Here is a 23,556-nt window from a genome sequence, read left to right as displayed (position 1 = left end):
ATCCATCCATTTTCTACCGCTTGTCCTTTTTGGGGCCGCGGGGGGTGCTGGAGCCTATGTCAGCTGCATTCGGGCGGAAGGCGGGGTACACCCTGGACAAATCGCCACCTCATCGCAGGGCGTGTTTGTAAATTGTTTTTTAATAATATAGCGTTATCAAAACGTCTGTATTTTTATAATATAGTTTTAACAAAACGTCTGTATTTTTATAATATAGTGTTAACAAAACGTCTGTATTTTTAGAATATAGCGTTAACAAAACGTCTGTATTTTTATAATATAGTGTTAACAAAACGTCTGTATTTTTAGAATATAGCGTTAACAAAACGTTTGTATTAATCATGACCCCGGAAGTAAATGGGGGGGAAGGTTTTTTTTGTAGGGGGGAAGAAATTTGGCGTGACACATTCTTTATTTTCATGTACATTCTGGGTGTCAAATGCAGTAAAAGAATGTCAAATTCCACTTTGTTTTTTCAAGGCGGTCCTCTCCAAGGTTTCTCATAGTCATCATTGTCACTTTCACCGACGTCCCACTGGGGTGAGTTTTTCTTTGTCCTTATGTGGGCTCTACCGAGGATGTGGTTGTGGTTTGTGCAGCCCTTTGAGACACTGGTGATTTAGGGCTATATAAATAAACATTGATTGATACTTTTATTAGTAGATTGCACAGTACAGTACATATTCCGTACAATTGACCACTAAATGCTAACACCCCAATTGTTTCATCAATTCATGGTACAAATATATACTATCAGCATAATACAGTCATCACACAAGTTAATCATCATAGTATATACATTGAATTATTGACATTATTTACAATCCGGGGGGTGGGATGAGGAGCTTTGGTCGATATCAGTACTTCAGTCATCAACAATTGATATTTGCTTTTGTTTTATTTCCTTGTTGAAAGTGTCTTGACTTTTGTGTGAGTTCTAAACGTGTGTTTGTTGTTCAATAGATGAAAAAAAAGGTAATAAAAAAGCAATGACTACGACTTCCTGGTTCGCGTGCTGGCCTGATGACGTCATAAGAGTAAATGCCGCCGATTGGCAACACCTGCGCGTGTTGCCCGCCAAGTGCCACGTGTGCCTGGCTCGCGCTCAGCAGCCGAGTTTTTGGGCCCGGAGCCCTCGTGTTCGTTCTCTCGGATGAACAGAAGACGCCAATGTTGATATCACTTGTCGTCGGTTGTCTCCGCGCCGTCATGTTCCTGCTGCTGGCCAGCAGTAGCCGCCCGCCGCCGGGCCGCTGCTCCGCGGGCCGCACGGACGCGCTGCACCCCGCCGGCCAGGCCGCCTACGGCAGCATCTTCTCCCCGCTGCTTAAAGCGCTGTCCGAGCACGGAGGCTCCGGCTGGAACCCGGCCTCCAGGAAGAAGGTCAAACCCGAGCAGAAGTACATCAAGTATTTGACGGATGTTTACAAGAGGACGTCCAGGGCGCACAGGACTTTGGAGGCGGGACTGCGCTACAACGTCGTCAGACTGATCAAGCCGCAGGACCAATGTCTGGCAAAAAGACACAAAGGTGAGCGACACACGACACTTCAATCAATCAATCAATGATTATTGACATAGCCCTACATCAGCAGTGTCTCAAAGGGCTGCACAAACCACATCCTCATCCTCAATAGAGCCCAAATAAGGGCAAGGAAAAACTCACCCCCAGTGGGACACTAGTGACAGTGATGACTTTGAGAAACCTTGGAGAGGACCGCATATGTGGATTATGTTTATAAACTCAGGAAATCCCTGGACACGTGAGATCTTAAATGATGAGAAATGTAATGGACCCTGGAAGTAAGTTGGATCGATACTTAAGTTGTGTAAACGTGCACATGATTCTAGAGGGGCAGGGGCTCAAAGTCAGAAAAGGGCAGGAAATTGTTCTTTGGTCCTTTACACCGGTGCTCCCCAACCTTTTTGTAGCAACGCTTAATAATTTGTCCCGCGGCCCAGGTGGGGGGGTGGAGGGATGTCCTTTTTTTTTTTCTTTGTCATGAAAAAGGGACGTTTTGGTCATGAAAAAGGGAGGTTTTTGTGGTTGCTGCACTAATTGTAAGTGTATATTGTGTTTTTTATGTTGATTTAGTTAAAAAAAAAAAAAAAATTTTACTAAAAATTAATAAATTCTTCTGCGGCCCGGTACCAATCGGGCCACGGCCCGGTGGTTGGGGACCACTGCTTTACACAAAATGGAAATTAATGTAAAATTAAATTGGCTAATAGGAAGCTAACTACTTAGCTGTGTGTCCTTTGTACGTAAAAGTGATTGCCATTTCTTTTGTGTCAACAAATTACTGTCATGAGTTAGTTCACATTATCATAGGCTTGGAAGACATGAAAAGCAACAAAACACTGGTTTATTATTAGGCTATTTTTTGTTAAAGATAAGCACTTTAATATTGAACAGTGCAACATGAACTTCGAAAAGAAAAAAAAAATACCCAAATGGAATAAACTTCAATGTGAAAATCTGTCCTCCTTCCCTTAACTTGATGAAAACACAATCAAGTTGTAACTTAGTCTTTCTCGCTTAATGCTCGGACTAAACAACTGAAACGCAACACAACTTTATATCTAAACCTCTACTGTGAGAGAAATGTGATCCGCCGTAAACAGTGCATTTTATTTTGAAAAATAACTCGATTTTGTATTTTGTACACTACTTCCTGTCCCGCACGATCCGCTCTGCTCCGTGTGGAATTGATGTGCCGTGCTCAATTGAAGCGCTGTGCTCCGACGTCCGGCAAAAACAGAAGCTGTCACCTTGAATAATATAATAATACAGTGTTTTTCTGAAATATGAGCCATATTAGATGCTGAAGTGGACGGCGACTAGACCATAACTCACAGGTTGAAGTTGCTCCACTGTCACGTCTCCTCAGGGCCGCAGTTAGCTCTCTCTCCTTTTACTTACTCACTCACTCGCCCTCTCTCTCTCTGGCGGGAAGTGCAGGCTCAAACAACCCTGTATTATAAGAAAACGTGGAGTTTTTGTACCGATGTTTTTTGTTTTGTTTTGTTTTTTTACATCCCTGACAGAAATGTATGAATGTTGTTTAAAGAAATAAATAAAAATAAAAAAACATACAGGCAGAGGGCACTTTTTAAGACGAGTCAAAAAAGGGCAGGGTCTCCAGCACCCATAGGGCCCTTTGTGTGCACGTGCCAGAACAGAAGAATAAAAGTTTATTTCATTTTAACAGAAGTGTAGATAGAACACGTTGAAACAGAAACTAACCAGATATTAAAGGCCTATTGAAATGAAATGTTCCTTTTTAAACGGGTATAGCAGCTCCATTCTGTGTCATACTTCATCATTTTGCCATATTGCCATATTTTTGCTGAAAGGATTTAGTAGAGAACATCCAGGATAAAGTTGGCAACTGGAGAAAAGCCCTGCCTCTACCTGAAGTCGCAGACGATGACGTCACATGTTTGATGGCTCCTCACATCCTCACATTGTTTATAATGGGAGCCTCCAACAAAAACGACAATTTCCACATTAATTTGAGCGAGGATGAAAGTTTCGTGTTTGAGGATATTGATAGCGACGGACTAGAAAAAAAACAAAAACGCGATTGCATTGAGACGGATTCCGATGTTTTTAGAGACATTTACTAGGATAATTCTGGGAAATCCCTTATCTTTCTATTGTGTTGCTAGTGTTTTAGTGAGTTAAATAGTACCTGATAGTCGGAGGGGTGTGTCCACGGGTGTGTTGACGCCAGTGTCTCAGGGGAGTCGACGGCAGCTTTATGGACGGCACAAGCTCAGCTTTTCTCCGGTAAGAACTGACTTTTTAACCACAATTTTCTCACCGAAACCTGCTGGTTGACATTCGGTCGGGATCCATGTTGGCTTGACCGCTCTGATCCATAGTAAAGTTTCACCTCCGGGAATTTCAAACAAGGAATCACCATGTGTTTGTGTGGCTAAAGGCTAAAGCTTCCCAACTCCATCTTTCTACTGTGACTTCTCCAATATTAATTGAACAAATTGCAAAAGATTCAGCAACACAGATGTCCAAAATACTGTGTAATTATGCCGTTAAAGCAGACGACTTTTAGCTGTGTGTGTGTGCAGCGCTCATACTTCCTAACAGCCCGTGACGTCAAGCGTACACGTCATCATTATGCGGCGTTTTCAAGAAAAAACTCCCGGGAAATTTAAAATTGTAATTTAGTAAACTAAAAAGGCCGTATTGTCATGTGTTGCAATGTTAATATTTCATCATTGATATATAAACTATCAGACTGCGTGGTGGCTAGTAGTGGCTTTCAGTAGGACTTTAACAGTAAAATGAACAAGTTGATTAATAATTCATTTGTACAGCTTGTCCTTTATAATGTTGAAAACATATTAGAATGAGAAATGACACAATATTTTACTGCATACTAGGGCTGGGCGATATTGGCTTTTATTAATATCACGATATTTTTATGCCATATTGCGATATACGATATTACGATATTTTGCTTTACACTTGAATGAACACTTGATGCATATAATGACAGCAGTATGATGATTCTATGTGTCTACATTCAAACATTCTTCTTCATACTGCATTCATATATGCTACTTTTAAACTTTCATGCAGAGAGGGAAATCACAAGTCAATTGACCAAAAGTGTATTTATTAAATACTCTTCATTCTCTCACGGGTGACTTTTTAAATGAAAGAACAAATTAATAGTGTTGCTACCTTTCTGTAATAACACTTCTGCTGCATACTTTGCATTGATTGATTGATCCTTTTATTAGTAGATTGCACAGTACAGTACATATTCCGTACAATTGACCACTAAAAGGTAACACCCCAATAAGTTTTTCAACTTCTTTAAGTCGGGGTCCACGTTAATCAATTCATGGTACAAATATATACTATCAGCATAATGTTGTAAGCACAACACCAATGGCGCGCAGTTTGCAAATTTAATGTCAAATCAAATCAAATGTTTATTGGATTCATCACTATACAGTGTACATCCACGACAGAACTACTGACTAAACTACTACCACAACTTGGTTTACTAATTATGAAATATAATAATGTAGGGTTACCTGGAACTTGAAATAAGTCACCCGGCCTGAATCCACACTTGGTAGTAGTTTAGTCAGTAGTTCTGTCGTGGATGTACACTGTATAGTGATGAAGCCAATAAACATTTGATTAGATTTGATTTAATTTGACATTAAATTTGCGGTTGCACATTTTGCAAATTGCGCGCCATTGTTATTGTGCTTACAACAATAATACAGTCATCACACAGGTTAATCATCATAGTTTATACATTGAACAGCATATTGCTGATGTCTGCTGAGTATCTTCCCGCTTGAAGCCAAACCACCGCCAGATGATGGACCCCCTGCTCTTTATGTTGGGCATTTATTCTTCTTCTTCCATTTGTGATCAGTTTGGCACCTTTTCTCTCTTGTATTGTCGCAAGCTCCGCTCGCTCGACCTGCCTCAGCTAACGTTAGCCATGCTACTACCTCTCTGATCGGCGAGAGCTATGACGCTAGGCCCGCCAGAGTATGTGACGTATGTAAGAAGGCGGGCTTGTTTTACGTCTCTGTCAGAATGAGAGACGAGGAAGAGTGAGGAGTGTCGTGTGATGACCGCAGCTAAATGCAACTCCACCTGCCTCAGCTAACGTTAGCCATGCTAACATTAGCTCTCAGCGAGAGCATGTGTGTGACGTACGTAAGAAGGCGGGCTGGTTTATGTCTCTGGGAGATGAGAAGGAGTGAGAATCGCTAGTAATTAAATGCACGCAGCTTAAAGCAACGGTGTGAGAACATATAATCGAATATTACGATAAAGTTATTTTCTATATCGCACAAAGACAAACCTGTGATATATTGTATATGTCGCCCAGCAGACTAATCAGGGGTTTGTTTACTTACTACTAAAATACAAGTTGTCTCGTATGTTCATTATTTTATTTAAGGACACAATTGCTATAAAAAAAAAACATATGTTTAATGTTCCATAAGATTATTTGCTAAAAAAGCCATTAGTGCCATTTTTTTTTGTGGTCCCCTTTTATTTTAAAAATTATCAAAAAGTACCAATGTATTGGTATTGAGGCAACCCTATCTTAAATATACAAAAAAAAGTACAGACAGGTAAGAAAAGTTTTTATATAAACGATATATCGCAGGTTTGTCTCTGTGCGATATAGAAAATGACTATATCGTGATATTCAACTATACCTTCTCACGCGGTTGCTTTTAGCTGCGGGCATTACACTACAGGCGTTTCTCACTCCTTCTCACAGAGACGTAAAACAAGCCCACCTTCTTACATACGTCACATACTGTCGTGCGTGTAGCGTTACACGTAGCAGCCTGGCTAACGTTAGCTGAGGCAGGTCGTGCAAGCGGTCCGAGTGACATTACGAGAGAGAGAAGGTGAGAAACTGATCATAAATGGAGGAAAAACAATTAATACCCCAAAATAAAGAGCAGGGGGTCCATCATCTAGCGGTGGTTTGGCTTCAGATATTCAGCAGACAACAGCAATATGTAAAGTATGCAACACAAGTGTTGCTACAAAAGTTAGCAGCACTACTAATTTGTTCTTTCATTTAAAAAGTCATCCGTGAGAGAATGAAGACTATTTCATAAATACACTTTTGGTCAATTGACTTAGTTGTGATTTCCCTCTCTGCATGAAAGTTTAAAATGTGCATATATGAATGCAGTATGAAGAAGAATGTTTGAATGTAGACACATAGAATCATCATACTGCTGTCATTATATGCATCAAGTGTTCATTCAAGGCTAAGGCAAAACATGGAGATATATATCGCAATATGGCATAAAAATACCGAGATATTAATAAAAGCCAGTATCCCCCAGCCCTAGTTTTGTATTATAGGTGACTTTTAGAGCTTGGCCATTGTAACACGCAATTCACAATTCTTAGATCAAATAAACTGTCCTGCTTTTTTTAGAAATCCAGTATGAAAAGTCGTATTGTAACACATCACTTTGCGTTTTCTTACATTTTCCAGCAGAAAGTTTCAAACTGGATCTGTCCTACAGCCTTGATCAAGTTCGAGAAAAGGAGCAGCTAATGAGGGCGACGCTGCTGTACAACTCGGCCCACGTCAACTCCGTGTGCTACCTGAGCATCAAGGAGCAGGAGCACTCCAACAAGTGTCCACTGTGCGCTGGCATCCACCGAGCTGTGAACTTCACCTCCGGAGCGGACGACCCAGTCAGAGGAAGCTGGTTAGAGGTCGACATCACTATGCTTCTCCGGCCTTTCTCAAAATTGCCCAAGCAGAATATACAACTTCTCATCAATGTGGTCTGCCCTGAAGAGCAGCAAGCTGTGGACGCTGGTCACAAAGGTCCTTTGGAGTTCACAGCGGGCCCGCCTCCTCTGCTGCTTTATCTCCAGGACGACAGCAAAGCGTCTCGCCAGGCGTTGCCGTCCACTGCCGCCGAGACGCTTGGCAAGCAGATGATTTTCAAGGCCACTCAAAGGGCTCGAGCCAAGAGGCGGCGGAAGAGGGAGTCCGCAAAGAGCAAGAGAGGCGATAAAAGCTTGGACATCCACTTGCCGGAGCTTCTTCCCAGCTCTGAATTCTCCACAAGTTACTGTGACTTGTACGATTTCAGATTGAGGTTTAGCCAGCTCAAACTGGATCACTGGATCGTTTTCCCGCCCAAATATAACCCCAGGTACTGTCGAGGCATCTGCCCGAGGACCATCGGCTTCATCTATGGCTCCCCCGTGCACACCATGGTACAAAACATCATATATGAGAAGCTTGACTCCTCCGTGCCCAGACCCTCGTGTATCCCCTCCCATTACAGCCCCCTAAGTGTCATGATCTTCGAAGAGGACGGCTCCTACGCGTACAAGGAGTTCGAAGACATGATCGCGACACGGTGCACCTGCCGCTAAACCAAGCGACCGAATCGGCCTCCTCCCCCCGAACAAATTGAAGAGAATATTACCATGAACCCGTTTGGTGTGCTATTTACGCCTAAGATGTCCTGACCAGGCTCGCTGATTTCATCAAGTTCTAAAATAATTGTGCATATAGAATGTTTGCTCTGGAGCAGGTTTGTTTACTTAAACAATGTCTTTTAACATTGTGAAAAGAAAAAAATATGAGTTATTTCATTTCTGTTGATGCCTTATCAGAAAGGATGCAAATGCATCCTGTGTTTCAACGAAATACAATTTGGTATTGGATATGAAACAATTGATGAAGAAAATGTATAGTATATGATTTTGCCTTATTTTAAGTTATTTTTGGTTAACTTATTTTTTGGTCCGTCAATATTATTTGATTTAATACAGTTCGCAAATTTTAAGTAGCCCTGTTCTGGACCCCCCCCCCACCCCTCCCAAAAAATAGAAGGAAAAAGCAGTCACAAAATCTTATCAATCCTTTTACATATCATTTTATTCCTGAGCATTACAAACAGTTGTCTGAGTGGTAGCTGGCTTCATAATGTCCAGAATGAAAGCTGTCAAGGTGTATTTATTACTTCTGGTCACTGAGTGACTGCATACATAAACATTTGTACTGGTTGAATGCGACAAAATGCATGTCATGTGTATTTATGCAAATTATATGAATTCACTGTGTGTCTGTGTTCAGCGTAAGGATATCAAATGTAAATGTGTTCTCTGAAAAGTTGGGAAATTAAAAACCAAACAGCATGAATACATTTGGTCTTTGTTAACATTTTATACAATAACGAAGGATTGCTTCAGTATGGTGAGCAACTTTTAATATTTTCAATTTTAGAAATGCAAGCCAGTCCGTGTGTACAAAGAAATGTCTTTTTATCAGTGGTGCGCCGTCTTCTCTGCTGGCCTAACATAACCACAGATCATGATCATAATTAAAGATAAAAGTACATTTTAAATATCTAAAAGTATTCATATTCTCTTCATGTCATATGCTCTTCCCAGTGTGTTTTTCTTTAGGTTACAGTTTGTATCTAATCAGAATTCAGCTAGCTTAAGTAAATCTGCCCGGGGTCTTCAGAATCAACAAACGGACACCTACAGGTGATAGACAGTTGCAATAGCCAATCAGATCACGAGTTGTCAGTAAGGCCTTCTGGCTGGCCTTAAGCTGCGATTGGATACTCACTTGGGAGTCCCAAGTGAGTATCCAATCAGTATAGCTCGGTTGGTAGAGTGGCCGTGCCAGGAACTTGAGGGTTCCAGGTTCAATCCCAGCTTCTCCCATCCTTGTCACTGCCGTTGTGTCCTTGGGCAAGACACTTGACCCACCTGCTCTCAATGCCACCCACACTGTTTCAAATGGAACTTAGATATTGGGTTTCACTATGTAAAACGCTTTGAGTCACCAGAGAAACTCGCTGTATGAATATAATTCACTTCACACTTCACTTCACATTCACAAGTTGCGAAAACAGGAAGTGGCACAGGAGCCATAGAAAGCCACAGAAAACTTGCTGGTACTCACAAAAGAGGAGAAAATACTACACGGTCTAGCTCCAGCCTATCTTGCCGATTGTATTGTACCATATGTCCCGGCAAGAAATCTGCGTTCAAAAGACTGCGGCTTATTAGTGATTCCTAGAGCCCAAAAAAAGTCTGCGGGCTAGAGAGCGGTTTCCGTTCGGGCTCCAGTACTCTGGAATGCCCTCCCGGTAACAGTTCGAGATGCTACCTCAGTAGAAGCATTTAAGTCTCACCTTAAAACTCATTTGTATACGCTAGCCTTTAAATAGACCCCCTTTTTAGACCAGTGGATCTGCCGTTTCTTTTCTTTTTCTCCTATGTCTCCCCCTCCCTTGTGGAGGGCGTCCGGTCCGGTGGCCATGGATGAAGTACTGGCTGTCAAGAGTCGGGACCCAGGATGGACCGCTCGCCTGTGTATCGGTTGGGGACATCTCTGCGCGGCTGATCCGCCTCCGCTTGGGATGGTTTCCTGCTGGCTCCACTTTGGACGGGACTCTCGCTACTATATTGGATCCACTTTGGTCTGGATTCTCACAGCTATGTTAGATCCACTATGGATTGGACTTTCACAATATCATGTTAGATCCGCTTGACATCTATTGCTTTCAGTCCCCTGGGGGGGTTGCCCACATATGCGGTCCTCTCCAAGGTTTCTCATAGTCATCATTGTCAACATCCCACTGGGGTGAGTTTTTCCTTGTCCTTATGTGGGCTCTACCGAGGATGTCGTTGTGGTTTGTGCAGCCCTTTGAGACACTTGTGATTTAGGTCTATATAAATTAAGCAAACTTTGACTAACAAAACATGTGTCCTTTATCACAGCTAGACGTATGACAAAAAAACGAGGGAAAATCAGTGGTATTCAGTGACATTAGATCAGAGGTCACCAACGCGGTGCCCGCCGGCACCAGGTAGCCCGTTAGGACCAGATGAGTCGCCCGCTGCCCTGTTCTAAAAATAGCTCAAATAGCAGCTCTTACCAGTGAGCTGCCTCTATTTTTTAAATTGTATTTATTTACTAGCAAGCTGGTCTCGCTTTGCTCTACATTTTTAATTCTAAGAGAGACAAAACTCGAATAGAATTTGAAAATCAAAGAAAATATTTTAAAGACTTGGTCTTCACTTGTTTAAATAAATTCATTTATTTTTTCACTTTGCTTCTTATAACTTTCAGAAATACAATATTAAAGGAAAATTACAGCCTTAAAAATTATTTTAGGATTTTAAAGCACATATACCTTTTTACTTTTTAAATTCCTTCCTTTTCTTTCCTCACAATTTAAATCAATGTTCAAGTACATTTTTTTTTTTTTTTGTAAAGAATAATAAATCAATTTTTTATTTAATTCTTCATGTTAGCTTCTGTTTTTTCGACGAAGAATAATTGTGAAATATTTCTTCAAACTTATGTATTCTGGCAAATCTAGAAAATCTGTAGAATCAAATTTAAATATTATTTCAAAGTATTTTGCATTTCTTTTAAAATTTTTGTCCTGGAAAATCTAGAAGAAATAATGATTTGTCTTTGTTAGAAATATAGCTTGGTCCAATTTGTTATATATTCTAACACAGTGCAGATTGGATTTTAACCTATTTTAAATATGTCATCAAAAATATATATTTATTGTGAGACATCATTAAGATGATCAGTGTTTCCACAAAGATAAATATCATTAATTATTAATAACAGAATTAAAGGTAAATTGAGCAAATAGGCTATTTCTGGCAATGTATTTAAGTATGTATCAAACTAGTAGCCCTTCACATTAATCAGTAGCCAAGAAGTAGCTCTTGCTTTCAAAAAGGTTGGTGACCCCTGGATTAGATGAATTAAAGGCGCTGACAGTTCATTGTTCTTGCCAAATGAATTGCAGCGAGTGGAGCGGATCACCACTCCAAGATGGCCGCCCCGCATCTCGTCAGCGCCAGTAAGCAGTAGCGCTCGATGCTGCGTCTACTTATTAGATGTCTATGCTAATGACTATAAGTGGGCGATACCGAACAATAGAAGTGATTTTTTTTTTGTTTGCAAATTATTTTTGGTTGCAAATCCATTTTTGTTGGGTTGCCTAAAAAGACACATTTCTCTCCGTAGCGTGTGTAGCCTCTCGGCCGCCAGATGGCAGTGTGTCTTTAAACGTGGACAATTCCGAGGAAGAAGAAGACAAGAAACAACCTTTGCGAAACGACGAGAAGCCAAGTAGCACAGTAAGTACACCTCAATGTCACCCAAATAATGAACTACTTTGGTGCTCTTGCTACTGAGTTTGACGATAAGCCGACATAACACCCACCAAAAGCTACATAAGCCTACCTTTTATGTCCTTTTTTTAAACGTTATATGGGTAAATGCCTCAAGGTCTCATGTTCGTACTCCGGCCAGGCCACCGATGCTAATGCTAATATTTAGCTTGCACGACTAACTTTATCTCCTGTTTCACAATCATCTAACATAATATTGGTAAAGTGTACATTAGTTGAGTGTGGATTTAAAAATAGGATGTTTTTGTTGATAGTAAGGCGTGTTTCGTGTCGGGCAAATATAGGTTAAGATTGCAAAGCAGGAGTGGATAAAGTGAAGTGAATTATATTTATATAGCGCTTTTCTCTAGTGACTCAAAGCGCTTTACATAGTGAAACCCAATATCTAACTTACATTTAAACCAGTGTGGGTGGCACTGGGAGCAGGTGGGTCAAGTGTCTTGCCCAAGGACACAACGGCATTGACTAGGATGGTGGAAGCGGTACTCGAACTTGAAACCCCCGAGTTGCTGGCACGGCCGCTAAACCGGTTGGTAACCATACATAAAAGTATGTTTGCTTACAATCAATGCTCAGAATTGTGTGAATTATATATATATATATATATATATATATATATATATATATATATATATATATATATATATATATATAAAATTCACATAGTCATCATTGACTATGTGAGAAAACTGGAGAAAAAAGCCCTATATATCAATCAATGTTTATTTATATAGCCCCAAATCACAAATGTCTCAAAGGACTGCACAAATCATTACGACTACAACATCCTCGGAAGAACCCACAAAAGGGCAAGGAAAACTCACACCCAGTGGGCAGGGAGAATTCACATCCAGTGGGACGCCAGTGTCAATGCTGACTATGAGAAACCTTGGAGAGGACCTCAGATGTGGGCAACCCCCCCCCTCTAGGGGACCGAAAGCAATGGATGTCGAGCGGGTCTAACATGATACTGTGAAAGTATCACATATATATATATATATTTATATATATATAGGGCTTTTTTCTCTATAGATATTTAAGCTTCATTTAAAGGCCTACTGAAAGCCACTACTAGCGACCACGCAGTCTGATAGTTTATATATCAATGATGAAATATTAACATTGCAACACATGCCAATACGGCCTTTTTAGTTTACTAAATTACAATTTTAAATTTCCCTGGAGTTTCGTCTTGAAAATGTTGTGTAATGACGACGTGTACGCAAGACTTCACAGGTTTTAAGGAAATATGAGCGCTGCACATACAGCTAAATGGCGTCTGCTTTAATGGCATACTTACACAGTATTTTGGAGATCTGTAGTTGCTGAATCTTTTGCAATTTGTTCAATTAATATTGGAGAAGTCACAGTAGAAATATGGAATTGAGAAGCTTTAGCCTTTAGCCACACAAACACAGTGATTCCTTGCTTAAAATTCCTGGAGGTGAAACTTTACTATGGATCAGAGCGCGGTCAAGCAAACATGAATCACGACAGAATGTCAACCAGCAGTTTTCGGTGAGAAAATAGTGGTAAAAAGTCGCTTCTTACCGGAGAAAAGCTGAGCTTGTGCCGTCTATAAAGCTGCCGTCGACTCCCCTTAAAAATTGGCGTCAAGACACCCGTGTATGTATACCTCCGACTATCAGGTACTATTTAACTCACTAAAACACTAGCAACACAATAAAAAGATAAGGGATTTCCCAGAACTATCCTAGTAAATGTCTCTAAAAACATCGTAATCCCTCCCAATGCAATCGCGTTTTTTTGTAACTTGTTTTTTTTTTTTTTTCTAGTCCGTCGCTATCAATATCCTCAAACACTAATCTTTCATCCTCGCTCAAATTAATGGGGAAATTGTCGTTTTCTCTGTCCGAATAACACTTTTTGTTGGAGGTTCCCATTAAAAACAATGTGAGGATGTGAGGAGCCATCACACGTGTGACGTCATCGTCTGCGACTTCCGGTAGAGGCAGGGCATTTCTCTTAACACCGAAAGTTGCGTACTTTATCATGGATGTTCTCTACTAAATATTTTCAGCAAAAATATGGCAATATGGCGAAATGATGAAGTATGACACATAGAATGGACCTGCTATCCCCGTTTAAATAAGAACATCTTATTTCTGTAGGCCTTTAAACTGGGTGGCACAGGGTGAAAGTGAGAAAAGTGTCTTGCTCAAAGACACAACAGCAGTGACCAGGCTGGTGGAAGCGGGAATCGAACTTGGAAAGCTAAAAGGCCTACTGAAATGAGATTTTTTTTTATTATTCAAACGGGGATAGCAGGTCCATTCTATGTGTCATACTTGATCGTTTCGCGATATTGCCATATTTTCGCTTAAAGGATTTAGAAGAAAAACATCGACGATAAAGTCCGCAACTTTTGGTCGCTAATAAAAAAGCCTTGCCTGTACCGGATGTAGCAGACGATGTGTGTGTGATGTCACGGGTTGTGGCGCTCCTCACATCCTCACATTGTTTACAATCATCCATAGCGAGAGCGATTCGGACCGAGAAAGCGACAATTTCCCCATTAATTTGAGCGAGGATGAAATATTCTTGGATGAGGATAGTGAGAGTGAAGGACTAGAAAAAAAAAAGGCGAAGGCAGTGGGAGCGATTCAGATGTTATTAGACCCATTTACTAAATACCTTATATTTATATCGCGCTTTTCTAAACACTCAAAGCGCTCACAGAGAAGTGGGACTCAACATTCATTCACACCTGTTGGTGGTAAGCTACATCAGTAGCCACAGCTGCCCTGGGGTAGACTGACGGAAGCGTGGCTGCCAGTTTGCCCCTACGGCCCCTCCGACCACCACCTACCGTATTTCCTTGAATTGCCACCTGGGTGCTAATTAATTTAAAACCTCTTCTCACTCCTGCGCTTACCAAAAGCATGCGGTAAAAGTAAGCATGCGCTAATTACTTTAAAACCTTTTCTCACTCCGGCACTTACCAGAGGCAGTAAAAATTTGAGTGTGATGTAAGCTTGGACCTTAAATCCTACTGAATAGCTCTTAATCTTCTTCCCTTTATGCGATTTCAAATGACCAGTATTTAAATCAGCCTCCTCAATTTTGAAAATGATGACAAGGGAAGTGTCACAAGTTTGACCAGGCGGTAATACTAAGCATGCTTAATTATTTTGCAAAGCTAGTTTGACCCTAGCAGTAATTCAAGGCAGGCGGGTACTGTATGCCCTGCGACAATTCAAGGAAATACGGTATCATTCATTCATCATTCATTCACCAGTGTGAGCGGCACAGGGGGCAAAGTGTCCTGCCCAAGGACACAACGGCAGCGATTTTTTTGGATGTCAATAGGTGGGAAGCGGTCCTGCAACCCTCAGGTTTCTGGCCGGCCGCTCTACCCACTACGCCATGCCGCCCCAACAGGATAATTCTGGAAAATCCCTTATCTGCTTATTGTGTTACTATTGTTTTAGTGAGATTATATGGTACCTGAAAGTTGGAGGGGTGTGGCCACGGGTGTGGTGACCACCACCGTCTCCAGTGGGAGGAGCTAAGAGAATCCGCAGCTGCAGGTAAGAGCCGACTTACTACCACAGTTTTCTCACCAAAACCTGCCGGTTGACATGTGGTCGAAAACCATGTTCGCTTGACCGCTCTGTTCCATAGTAAAACTTCACCTTCGGGAATGTAACCAAGGAAACACCGGATGTTTTTTTTGTTGCTAAAGGGAGCTGCAATATACCGCTTCCCACCTACATTTTTCTTCTTTGACTTCTTCATTATTAATTGAACAAATTGCAAAAGATTCAGCAACACAGATGTCCAGAATACTGTGTAATTATGCGATTGAAGCAGCCGACTTTTAGCCGTGATCGGTGCTGGAAGAACATGTCTGCTACAACCGGTGACGTCACGCGCACGCGTCATCATACGCTACGTTTTCAACAGGACACTTCGCGGGAAATTTAAAATTGCAATTTAGTAAACTAAAAGCGGCCGTATTGGCATGTGTTGCAATGTTAATATTTCATCATTGATATATAAACTATCAGACTTCGTGGTGGCTAGTAGTGGCTTTCAGTAGGCCTTTAAAGCTGCATTCATACTGGGTGGCACAGGGTGAAAGTGGGCAATGTGTCTTGCTCAAGAACACAACAGCAGACTAGGCTGGTGGAAGCGGGAATCGAACTTGGAACCCTTAAGCTCAATCAATCAATCAATGTTTGTTTATATAGCCCTAAATCATAAGTGTCTCAAAGGGCTGCACAAGCCACATCGACATCCACGGTTCAGCGCCCACATTAGGGCAAGGAAAAACTCACAACCCAGTCGGACGTCAATGAGAGTGACTATTATAAACCTTGGAGAGGACCGCAAATGTGGGTAACCCCTCCCCTCTAAGGGAGACCGGATGCGATGGACGTCGAGTGGGTCTGACATAGGGCTGGGCGATATTGCCTTTATTTTAATACCGCGATATTTTTAGGCCATATCGCGATATACGATATTTTTCTCTGTATTTTGCCTTAGCCTTGAATGAACACTGGATACATATAATGGGTTGTACTTGTATAGTGCTTTTCTACCTTCAAGGTACTCAAAGCGCTTTGACACTACTTCCACATTTACCCATTCACACACTGATGGAGGGAGCTGCCATGCAAGGCGCTGACCACCATCAGGAGCAAGGGTTAAGTGTCTTGCTCAGGACACAACGGACGTGACGAGATTGGTACTAGGTGGGGATTGAACCAGGGGCCCTCGGGTTGCGCACGGCCACTCTTCCACTGCGCCACGCCGTCCCTATAATCACAGCAGTATGATGATTCTATGTGTCTACATTAAAACATTCTTGTTCATACTGCACTAATATATGCTACTTTTAAACTTTCATGCAGAGAAGGAAATCACAACTAAGTCAATTTACCAAAACTCTATTTATTAAAATTATTAGTAGGTGACTCTCCAAATGATGCTACATATTAGCTGTAATGCTACTTTTCATAGCAACGCTTGTGCCCCACACATGACAAATTAAAGTTGTCTATTTGACATATTCCCGCTTGAAGACGAACCACCGCCAGACGATGGACCCCGTGTTGTTTTTCTTGGGAATTAATTCTTCCTTCCTTTGTTACCAGATTCGCACCTTCTTTCTCTCGCAACAACCCGCTAGCATCACAGCTAATGTTAGCCACGCCGCTACCACTCTGCTGAGCGAGGGCGTATACGTATGTGACGTATGTAAGAATGTGCGCCTGCTTGTCTGTGAGCAAGGAAAGCCTGTAGTGTAATGCCCGCAGCTAAAAACAACTGCGTGAGAACGTCTACTCGAATATTACGATATAGTCATTTTCTATATCGCACAGAGACAAACCGGCAATGTATCGATATATCGCCCAGCCCCAGTCTGACATAATATTGTGAAAGTACAGTCCATAGTGGATCTAACATAATAGTGAGAGTCCAGTCCATAGTGGATCTAACATAATAGTGAGAGTCCTGTCCATAGTGGATCTAACATAATAGTGAGAGTCCAGTCCATAGTGGGGCCAGAAGGAGACCATCCCGAGCGGAGGCGGGCCAGCAAAGCAAAGATGTCCCCAACCGATGCACACCCGGGTCCCAACTCTAGACAGCCAGCACTTCATCCATGGCCATCGGACCTGTGTTCCACCCTCCCCCCCTAAGTTGTTGGCATAGCTACTCTACCAATAGACACACCGCGTCTCTGGAATCCACTACAATACTACTGGGTTTTAATTTAGTCTATGTCTACACTAAGTCGGATAACACCTTAAATAAACGATTGTTTAGACAAAACCCTATTTCAGCCACACTAAACCAGCGTTTAAGATTCCCTTCCTCGGACAATTTTTTACACGGGTAATGGTGCCGTGTATTTCTTGAATCTCCGTCTCTTAGCTTGGATGGACTCATTGATCGTTTACAAAGTGAGTTCGGAGAGGAAGTGACGCCAGAAAGACCGCAGACCCACACCGGAAGGGACGTCAGAAAGAACCCACCACAGCCAGCTTCATAATAAAGCGGTTTCGTAACTCGGAGCTAACCACTGGAAATATGGAGGCGAGTCATCCAGACATTCCCGTGTTTCTCCTTCTTCTACATCAGGGGTGTCCAAAGTGCGGTCCAGGGGCCATTTGCGGCCCGCAAGTAAATTTTTAACGGCCCCACGGCCAATTTAAAAAATACGATTAAAACATTTTTGAAACGTAAAAAGTGATATAAAGGAGCAAACGGGTGAAATGTAACAAGAAAATGCTGCAATGTTTACTCTAATAACACAAAGCTGCCATGCAGGCTGTTTCTTTCTTTAAAAAATAATAATCAATCAATGTTTACTTATATAGCCCTAAATCACTAGTGTCTCAAATGAATTATTGACCTATTCAAGGCTCCAATTACAGCATGTTAAATTTTCCACTTTGACATATTTTTTGGGGAAAATGTTGCATATTTTGTGTTTGCCATAAAAAACTACTGAGCTGTTTTTTTTTTAAAGAAGGGCCTAAAATGAACAAACAATAAACATAAACAACAATAAAACTTATAATTGACGGATAGATCTGAAGATGATCTCGAGATTATCGTGTTAAAAGTAAACAGTAAAAAAATTTATAATTTATTTTTAACACTTAAATGAGTAGGACCCTTTTGAATCCCCAATAATTTTAGTGTGATTTGTTTTTTAATGTCATTGCTCAAAAATTATTGATTAAAATCAATGGTGTTATGAGTTATTGACCTTTTTAATGCTCCAATTATTATATAATCTCAAATATTGCACTTAAAAAAATTATTGGGTGAAAATATTGCATATTTTGTGATTTTTCCATAAAAAAACAGTTTTTTTTTGTGACATATAGAGGATACAACTTAAATCTTTAAAATCATTATATTGACAGATAGATTTAATGTCGATCTAGAGATTTTAAACTTGATTAATAATAATAAAAAATAAAAAAAATACCGAATAATGACACCTTTTTAATATTTTTTTGACCAAAACCCTTTGGGGTCCCTGAGATCAAGCCTGTGTGGAGGTCGAAATGTATATTTTTTATACATGTACGATTTTTTAAAATAAAAACTATCAAAATGGCCCCCACATTTTATATTTTTTAGTGTGCGGCCCTCAGTGTATAAAGTTTGAACACCCCTGTTCTACATGTTCACACGCTTGTAGAAAGCACACATGAATACCTAAACAGAAAGCGATTGCAGCTATTTGGGATACAACACTTCTCAGACGGCAAAATTATTTTTGAATGTCAAGGTCAGCTGTGATTGTACTTAGCGAAAAACTTTGTTCATTTGTTGAAGGAGAGTCAACGAGAATGCGGGCTACCGTAAATGTGATAAATAAGGTAGCGTGTGCTTTGTATTACTTGGCCGTCGAGGGAAGACTACGGAAAACAGCGAATGCTTTTGGACTGGCAAAGCAGACTGTATCAGTTATTGTCCGCCATGTTGTCGCGGACTCAACGTCTGTGTCCAGAGTATATAAAGTCACCAAAAAATGAATGGACAATGAAGATGAAGGCAAAAGAGAGAGTAGTGTCTTGAACAGATATCTAGATCTGTAGATTGATTGTTGTCAAATGTTCTTTGTCACATTGTGTACTTTCATGTCCAACAAAGATTTAATTAATTTATGATGGCTCAGGTGTGATTCACCACAATAAGGCCCCACAGCACACTGGATTCCAGTTAATTGAAATACCACAACACTGGATATTGTTCAGATAAGTTACATTTAGGAACTTGCACACAAAGCAACACTGGAGGTAACTAGGACGTGCGCATGCGTATTCGGTCGCGTTGGGCCGGCTGACGAAGGGGGGAAGGGGTCTTAAACGACCATTGTGTGTGTGTGGACAAGGATAAGGTTAGGTGGGATTTACCCTGGATAACCTTTGTGTAAACGGGGCCTCAATGTCAACGCTTTGTGTTGCGTCTCTGATTAGAAAATCTTCAAAACAATGTCAACAACAATTTACAGTCATGTGAGTGTTTTTCCTTTTGTCTACATTACCTGTCTCATAATCATGTTTACTCCACGCATCAGCCTTTAAATTGTACCTTTACTATCTCATCGATCCCTCTTTGTTACCTTTCAGATCATCATGGGCCGCCACTTTGGAGACTTGGCCAGGATCAGACATGTAATCACGTACAGTCTGTCCCCCTTTGAGCAGAGGGCCTTCGCCAACTATTTCTCCAAAGGAATCCCTAATGTGTGGAGAAGGTTCACTGCGTCATTTTTCAAAGTTGCCCCTCGTAAGTTAAAGTTGAACACTTTTGAATACTTTTTGGCAGGCTAAGGATTTACACGGTTGTGTCACTGTAAATAATGACATTACGGGAGTGGCTACGATTACATGGGATGCTGTTTATGGCTAGTGTTTGTTGGCGTGGATAAAGCCTCGTTTTAGGGACTTTTAGCCAAAGCGATATGTGAAATCCATAGGACGTCGCTGCATGGAATTTATTAGATGTTAACTGTCAAATATGGTCTTTATCAGGGGTAAAGAAAATAAAAAGTTTAACAGTCTACGGCACATTTAAAAAATACTCATCTAAAAAATATAAAGTGGAATAAAACAGCATACAGGCGAAATGTAACGAGAAAATTTTGCAATTTTGACTCTAAGCTGATATGCAGGTTGTTTTTTCTTTAAAGCTTTCATTGATCAAATTGAATATTGAATCAAAATAAAAGTCAAATTATTGACTTATTAAAGGCTCAAAATACTTCCCAGCAATTATTCCCTTTAGATATTTCTGGGTAAGTTTCCTATGACAAATGAGGGCAAAAAACAAACAAGAAAAAATTTTAAGAAATCATCAAAAATTACAATCAACGGATGGATCTGAAGTTATGGGTTAAAAGTAAAAAAAATAATGTAGGACATATTGTCGCACTTTTATGAATGGAGCCCTTTTGATACCTTGGTAATTATAGCAGGATTTTTTTAAATTGAAATCTGTCTTTGCTCAAAATATAATACATCAATATTATTCGTTTTTGACCTGTATAACATAAAAAAACTTTAAATCGACAGATCTAAAGTTGATCTATAGATTTAAGTGTTGACTGTGTGTGATATATATATATATATATATATATATATATATATATATATATATATATATGTATATATATATGTATGTATATATGTATATATGTATGTATGTGTGTATATATGTGTGTGTGTATGTACGTATACACGTGTGTGTGTGTGTGTGTATATGTATGTATGTATGTATATATACATGTTTGTGTGTGTATATAGTAGGGGGTGTAACGGTACACGAAAATTTCGGTTCGGTACGTACCTTGGTTTAGAGGTCACGGTTCGGTTCATTTTCGGTACAATAAGAAAACAACGAAATATACATTTTCTGGTTATTTATTTACCAAATTTGTAAACAATGGCCTTTTAACATTGGGAACACTATAAAAATTCTGCACAAAAATAAAAATAGCTCTGTAGGCTGATCAGTGCAACAGTGGCTGTCATGAATGCTAAGCAAAACAATAACATACATATACACACAGGGTCCATTGCCAGGGTTCATGTGGTCAACATATATAAAATTAAAACTTAATAAGATAAGGCTCAGAATTGGCTTCTTAACAAAAACTTTCTTCATATAAAGTGCAACATTAAACTGTTTCAAGTTGTGGTTCAGATTAAATAAAATGACTCAGCTACATTTAAAAAGTGGAGCATTAAAAAGTTTCAAGTCAACTCAGCCTCAGATGGCTGTCGGTATGAAGGACCTCCTGTGCCGTTCCGTGTTACATTTAGGGAGTCTGAGCCTTTCACTGAACGTGCACATTCTCTCCGTAAGGTCCGAGTGTAGTGGGTGGGAGGTGTTGTCCATAATGGCTAGGAGTTTTGCTAGACTTCTTCTCTCTGATACCACCGCCAGAGAGTCTAGCTGTGCATACATATGGTTAGAAAAATAGTGACAGAGTATATGGACAATTCAACCCTTAACTCAACAATGAGTAGATGAGTGTTATGTGTGTGTATATGTGTAAATAAATGAACGTTGAAAGTCAAGTATTTCATATATATGTGTGTGTGTGTGTGAAATACTTGACTCTTAACCATGCACCGCACCCCCCCCCCTCCCCCCTCCCAAAATTGGAGGTCTCAAGGTTGGCAAGTATGCCTGAAGCGTACCCTACCGCTGCTGAACTATGACGGCAAACTGTTTTCGATTTGTCCACCTCTTGTCCTCCATTGCTATATCGCACCGCGAAGCCAAAGTGTTCCCAAACGGGAGATCTTAAAGAGGCAAGAGGGTTTTCCAGCTCGAGCTTTTGCATGTTGTCGTTGCTAGCATGTGGTGTGTTGTGCCTCAGTGTGCATTGTTTACACAACGTGTAGTACGCTACTTAATATGTCCGTGTGGAAACTCGTTCGGTACACCTCCGGACCGGACCGAAGCCCCCGGACCGAAACGGTTCGATACAAATACACGTACCGTTACACCCCTTGTATTCTTCCTATTCCTTTTTGGATGTGCTGAAATGAAACAACTGGAAATATGTGATGCATTACATTGTATTGTATGCATGTTCTAAATGTAATGAAACGGAACTGAACAAATATCGAATCGAATCAGTTATTAGACCCCTTAATAATTGTCGATATAAAAGACTTACATTGTGATACTGTTGGCAGTCTTATTGCCCAATCCTAGTAAGGATTTAGTTTGGTTAAAAAATGAAGAACAAAGTTATATTAAAGGCCGTCATATGTTTACACAAGCACAATTTAACGTGTCTGAAGAGGAATCGGGAGAAGCCGATCTTATTTAATCCTATCGTTTCTCCCCTTGTTGCAACAATTCCTGTTCAAAATGTTTTCAATAAATAAATGATAAATGGGTTGTACTTATATAGCGCTTTTCTACCTTCAAGGTACTCAAAGCGCTTTAAACACTACTTCCACATTTATCCATTCACACACACATTCACACACTGATGGAGGGAGCTGCCATGCAAGGCGCTAACCAGCACCCATCAGGAGCAAGGGTGAAGTGTCTTGCTCAAGGACACAATGAACGTGACAAGGTTGGTAGAAGGTGGGGATTGAACCAGGGACCCACTGCGCCACGCCGTCCGTTTTATGTCACTTGTGCCTTTTTTATATCTTGCTTTTCCTTTTGCTTATGTATCTTTACATATCATTCATGTAAATGTATGCACAAGTGTATATTTGTATCAATACAGTGCTGTGACGCCTGCACTAATGAAGGTGTGATTATTACACCTATGCAAATATGTCAAGTAATGCACATTCTGCTATCTTTTGTTTTTGCAGCCATGGCACTGGTGTACATAACGTACACGTGGGCCAACAGTGAATATCATCAGCTAAGGAGGAAGAATCCTGCTGACTACGAGAACGATGAATAATCTCTGAAACTTCCCCAGTTGTTAATTCTGTTTCACCAATAAAGATGGAAAAGTATTTATGTGAAATCAATTCAGGCTTAATTATTGTTCCAGCTTCATCTCATCAGAAGCTCATCGTTTTTCTAAATTGTGAGGAACATTTAGGTTTTTACGTCAGGCAATTTGTTATATTTTATATATATATTATATGTTAAAATATGTATAAGGTATGTTTGGCAGTAGTACAGTACGAGTACATTTGTTAAAGCCGGGGTGTCTAAAATGCAGCTTGCATCCAATCTAAAAAATACTATTACAAAAAAAACACTTTAAAAAGCAGGAAAAAAGGGCAAAGAAGTGTAATGTACTGAGTAAAAGGTGCAATGCAGGCTGTTTAATTGTT

General features: G+C 40.4%; 2 protein-coding genes across 3 annotated transcripts; both read left to right on the top strand.

Annotated features, from left to right (window-relative positions):
- Positions 1 to 1,009: 1,009 nt before the first annotated feature.
- Positions 1,010 to 8,702, top strand: gdf9 (growth differentiation factor 9). Of its 2 annotated transcripts, none has more exons than XM_061899706.1 (2): positions 1,010 to 1,531; positions 7,032 to 8,702. In XM_061899706.1, the coding sequence occupies exons 1-2, from the start codon at positions 1,042 to 1,044 to the stop codon at positions 7,928 to 7,930; spliced, it is 1,389 nt and encodes a 462-aa protein (XP_061755690.1). In that variant the 5' UTR covers positions 1,010 to 1,041; the 3' UTR covers positions 7,931 to 8,702. The 2 variants fall into 2 exon arrangements, with proteins under 2 accessions (XP_061755690.1, XP_061755689.1); XM_061899705.1 differs by having other exon boundaries at positions 1,012 to 1,531; positions 7,029 to 8,702.
- Positions 8,703 to 11,570: 2,868 nt separating this feature from the next.
- Positions 11,571 to 23,244, top strand: LOC133552496 (cytochrome b-c1 complex subunit 8). The gene is made up of 3 exons (XM_061899707.1): positions 11,571 to 11,683; positions 19,858 to 20,017; positions 23,080 to 23,244. Exons 2-3 carry the CDS (start codon positions 19,864 to 19,866, stop codon positions 23,172 to 23,174), a joined length of 249 nt encoding a protein of 82 aa, XP_061755691.1. The 5' UTR covers positions 11,571 to 11,683; positions 19,858 to 19,863; the 3' UTR covers positions 23,175 to 23,244.
- Positions 23,245 to 23,556: the final 312 nt, after the last annotated feature.

The sequence above is a fragment of the Nerophis ophidion genome, linkage group LG05 (assembly GCF_033978795.1).
Source record: "Nerophis ophidion isolate RoL-2023_Sa linkage group LG05, RoL_Noph_v1.0, whole genome shotgun sequence".
NCBI classification, from domain to species: Eukaryota; Metazoa; Chordata; class Actinopteri; order Syngnathiformes; family Syngnathidae; genus Nerophis; species Nerophis ophidion.
The sequence above is the reverse complement of the archived record's forward strand: the minus strand, read 5'-3'. Positions and strand labels throughout refer to the sequence as shown.

Bases quoted from the DNA above. Each gene is read 5' to 3' on its own strand.
- gdf9 (XM_061899705.1), top strand. From the start codon at position 1,042: ATGCCGCCGATTGGCAACACCTGCGCGTGTTGCCCGCCAAGTGCCACG. The intron at 1,532-7,028 runs GTGAGCGACACA...TACATTTTCCAG, and splicing joins TCTGGCAAAAAGACACAAAG to CAGAAAGTTTCAAACTGGAT.
- LOC133552496 (XM_061899707.1), top strand. From the start codon at position 19,864: ATGGGCCGCCACTTTGGAGACTTGGCCAGGATCAGACATGTAATCACG. The intron at 20,018-23,079 runs GTAAGTTAAAGT...TTGTTTTTGCAG, and splicing joins ATTTTTCAAAGTTGCCCCTC to CCATGGCACTGGTGTACATA.